The 4,371-nt window shown below is 37.1% G+C and overlaps 1 protein-coding gene across 1 annotated transcript in view; it reads left to right on the top strand.

The window, feature by feature from the left end:
- Positions 1-1,314, top strand: part of cimip4 (ciliary microtubule inner protein 4) — a 3,303-nt gene extending 1,989 nt beyond the window's left edge. The window contains exon 4 of the mRNA XM_016494920.1: positions 1,162-1,314. Within this exon, the coding sequence (XP_016350406.1) occupies positions 1,162-1,244 (83 nt within the window). The 3' untranslated portion in view covers positions 1,245-1,314. The remainder of the gene's footprint in view (positions 1-1,161) is intronic.
- Positions 1,315-4,371: the final 3,057 nt, after the last annotated feature.

Here is a 4,371-nt window from a genome sequence, read left to right on the forward strand (position 1 = left end):
CCTTGCTTTTCAGACCGATGAGCTTTGTAAAAATCGACGCGTTTCAGAAAGGCGGGGCATAGAGGAGAAACAATAATGTACAGTATGTGGAAAAGAATGTGTTTTTTGAACCTTAAACCGCATAAACACATTTCATTACACCAAATACACAAAATAATGTTCTTTTTAGCAACATCATATGACCCCTTTAATATAACTCCGATTGGATTCATCTGAAAGAAGAAAGTCACATACACCTAGGATGCTTTGAGGGTGAGTAAAACACAGGCTAATTTTCATTTTTGGGTGAACTAACACTAAAGAACTTACACACTGGTGTGAATGAACTATTACAGAAACAAAAAATGATTTTGGTAATCATCAATACTGTTAGTTTAGGGCAGCTGTGGCACAAACCTTACATTGGTGATGGTGGTCTAATAAATTTGTTAAGCACTACATACATATATAGGTTGTTGTGTCTAATAAGATTGTTCACAAACATGATCCCTGCACGATCTAATCTAGCGTCTTAAGTCACTGTCATCCATTTGTCTGCAACACATTTTTTTCTTCCTCTTCATCTTTCGACCATTTTCTCCTCTCCTAAAGAAACTCTTAAGCCTCTAGTAAGACCTCCTCCCAACACTTTTTGACCTTAAGAGCTATTTTAAGGGTTAAGATACCTTGGGAATAACTTTTATCTTTCCTAGGATTATCTGTTTAATTGCCAGGGGAAATTTCTTAGAATTTTGTCACTAGGAGCAACTCTTTGCACTAAAAAAAATTCATGAATATGGGCCCTGATCTTAATGTAAGTCAAATGTGTGCAGAAATACACCAAATTTACAAATGTGGGTTAGGCATAAGTTAGGAGGTGATAAACAATGTGAAAATATTCCATAGAGAGAGCAGAGTATCATATAGATTTGTAGTTGTACTCTTTTGAAGTAGGCCAGTAAACAACCACTTAGCAACAACTCCGTACACCCTAGTAACTGCACAGCAACACACTAAAAACCACTCAGAATACTATAGCAACCACAAAATAACAAATGTAGTTTAAGTTCTGAAAAAAAAAAACTTAGAAATAGAATACACACACACACACACACATAATTATAGGAAGTATCTTAAATGGCCAGATCTTTGCTTGTTCTTCCTTCTCGTCTCACCCTGCAGTGAACTGGACGGAGCAGAACTTTCTCGACAAACGACTGCATAAGCTGCTGAAGGAAATCGAGTTCAAGGGTGTGTCCAAATGAGCCCGACATTTTCGGAAACCGCAGCAAATAAACAATCGCACCTTCAGAGAAGTGTTAAAACAACACCCACACACTCATATATACAGTGGGTACGGAAAGTATTCAGACCCCCTTAAATTTTTCACTCTTTGTTATAGGGGGTCTGAATACTTTCCGTACCCACTGTATATATATATATATATACGTATATATCCACACATGAGCCTCTGTATTCATGTGTGGACCCTCCTATTCACACTCAGTTGCTAATTGTCTCACTTTCTGTGTCGTTTATATCATGAGTCAAATGCAGTAACAGAAACTGACCCTGCAACAGCTGATGGAAAATATAAGATGCTATCTTGTAATGGGTGTGGGTAAAATACTAGAGAAAAGTGTTATTTGGCACTTGATAACTGAATAAAGCTCTCACTGTTAAGTTGTTCCTTATATCGTTCACTGCAGTTAATTTACTGTTGTTTTTTTATGTACTGTATACCTGGAAATTAGAGTGTCCAAGAACTAAGAAATTTATATTTCTGTTTTTTGACATATAAACAATATTATATCTTATATAATTTAATTTGAAGAAGAACCAGAACGTAAACATAACCAGGCCATGAAAAACCTTGACTTGTTACTAGCTACAGTATTTTGAACAATATATTTGATTTAGTCACAATTAGCTGTACTTAGTAGTTTACTCTCTAAAATTAAATCAAACTCATGACCTTGGTCATTGTTAATATAATTTGAAAAAAAAAAAAATATATATATATCAAGTTACATTAAATTTGTCTATAATTTTAGCTATATTTTCAGTTCTCCAAAAAACAAACAAAAAAAAAACATACCTTTTGAACTCCTAACCTAACCCTAACACACAGATCTGATCTTCACCAAATTGGCAAGCATTTTGCAAAATATTTTTGAAATATCAAAGCTTTGCAACTATAGAAGCTAGAAGAACGCTTCTTGAATGGTCAAGAAACTGCAACAGAAATTGATAATTCACAATTCCGACTGGTTAACTTGGTGAAAATGCTATCTTTCTTTAGGGGAAAAAAAAGGCAAACTTAATTAGAGAGGTATAAAAACACTAGTCACTATGATGTGCAACAGTTATAGTGAAAAGTGAGTCATTTTCTTGAACGTTTTGGGTCCATTTCATGTGCTATTATTAAAGAGATAGTTCACCCAAAAATTTAAATTCTGTCATTAATTATGACATTAATCCCAATAATTACTCATGTCATTCCAAACCCATACAATATTTAGTTCATAACACAAATGAAGATATTTTTGATGAAATCTGAGAGCTTTCTGACCCTCCATAGACAGCAATGCAACTGACACGTTCAAGGCCCAGAAATGTAGTAAGGACATTGTTAAAATAGTCCATGTGACATCAGTGGTTCAACCATAATTTTATAAAGCTATGAGAAGACTTTTTGTGCGCAAAGACCACGATGCATGCCTGTCATGTAGAACCCGCATGCACTGCACCTTGTTTACAAGCATGCAAGCACATATATGCATCATGGTGCTCTCGTGAATGGCAGCGGAGACTGACCCAGAAGAGAAGAGAATTTTTGAATAAAGTCGTTATTTTTGTCACACAAAAAGTATACTCGTAGCTTAATAACATTACGGTTGAACCACTGATGTCACATGGACGGTTTTATCAATGTCCTACTACCTTTCTGGGCCATAAAGCGTTTTGGTTATGTTGCAGGGTCAGAAAGCTGTCAGATTTCATCAAAAATATCTTCATTTGTGTTCTGAAGATGAACGAAGGTCTTACAGACATTAGGGTGAGTAGTGACAGAATTTTAATTTTTGGGTGAACTATCCCTTAAGTGCACTTTTTGTAGCCTTTGATTATTGTTATACAATTCTTGTAACGAATTCCGCGGTCCGGTTTCGAATCCTGCGAGACTCAAACGGTAGCACCATTTTACCATTTCTACAGTTTAATGTGTGCAGCGCGTCAAAGCAACAGAGCTGTACACTCCATATGTAATCAGGGTCGCTCCAACCTTTTTTACACCACAGACCAGTTACGTGTTGAAAATATTCTCGCTGACCGGCTGGAGGGGGGTGGGGATATATAAGGAGGCATGAAAGAGGAACAGTGTTGCCAGACATACTATAATTATCGTATTTGTGCAATAATTTTGACCTTTGTACTATGTGCGATCAATAATGAAAAAATCCCGTAATGTACGATAACCTCAGAATTTTGTGGCACTTCAAATAATGGCAGTTGTAATCATAGGGCTTCTATACTCATACACGAAATCGTCTCATTACACTCGAAATAGGCTTGTGCACACCTCAGAGTGTGTTAAGAATGCAGGAGGGTGCCCTGCTTTTAAGCCAACGAGCACTATGTTACGGTCCATGATAATGCAAAAGAACCCCCTCAACATCTGGCAACACGCAGGCATTCGATGACAGTGACTCAGAGGTGGTTTGGACCTTCCCACTAACATCGTTGCGCCGTGCCACAACAGTGTGCGGTTTTGGCCAAGATTTGGTCGTCTGAGACAAATTTTGAAAATCCTAAGAGATTCCAATAATCCTGGGCTAAAATCTGTAGTCTTTGATTGCTGGTTTGACATGTTCACCGTCAGCCGATTAATGGCTGTTGCGATCAAATTTTACCTCCGACAAAATTCTGGTAGTGTCAGAAGATTTGGCACACAGTCCTTCATTGTGATTTCTACGAAAAACGTCAAACTGTCTTCATTTTTCAAGACAAGCCATGATCAGAATTAATACTAGAGATTTCTTCTCTCTGCCATAAACTCCGGCGATCCTGTCTTTTCTGACAGAATTCATATGATACGTTGTCTTTGCTATGATAAACTCCAGTTGCGCTGCAGTTTTCATGTGGGTGTGTAGTGCTTCTTGCACTATTCTTCTTAAACACACCGGTATTGCTGCCATTCATATACTTTTAATGATAGCTAACATTACAGCACCGCGTGCAATGCAGCTATCAGTGTATGGACTGATAATGTAGAACTCCGGACAGGTTTTCTTGCCCGTACCCGTTTTTAACGAGTCTGACATTAATGACAACTGAGTTCCTGTAGCTAATTTTACATGATGATTACATTTTTTTTTTAAGTTTCAAAAAGGT

The sequence above is a fragment of the Sinocyclocheilus anshuiensis genome, unplaced genomic scaffold, assembly GCF_001515605.1.
Source record: "Sinocyclocheilus anshuiensis isolate Anshui unplaced genomic scaffold, SAMN03320099.WGS_v1.1 scaffold434, whole genome shotgun sequence".
Classification (NCBI taxonomy): domain Eukaryota; kingdom Metazoa; phylum Chordata; class Actinopteri; order Cypriniformes; family Cyprinidae; genus Sinocyclocheilus; species Sinocyclocheilus anshuiensis.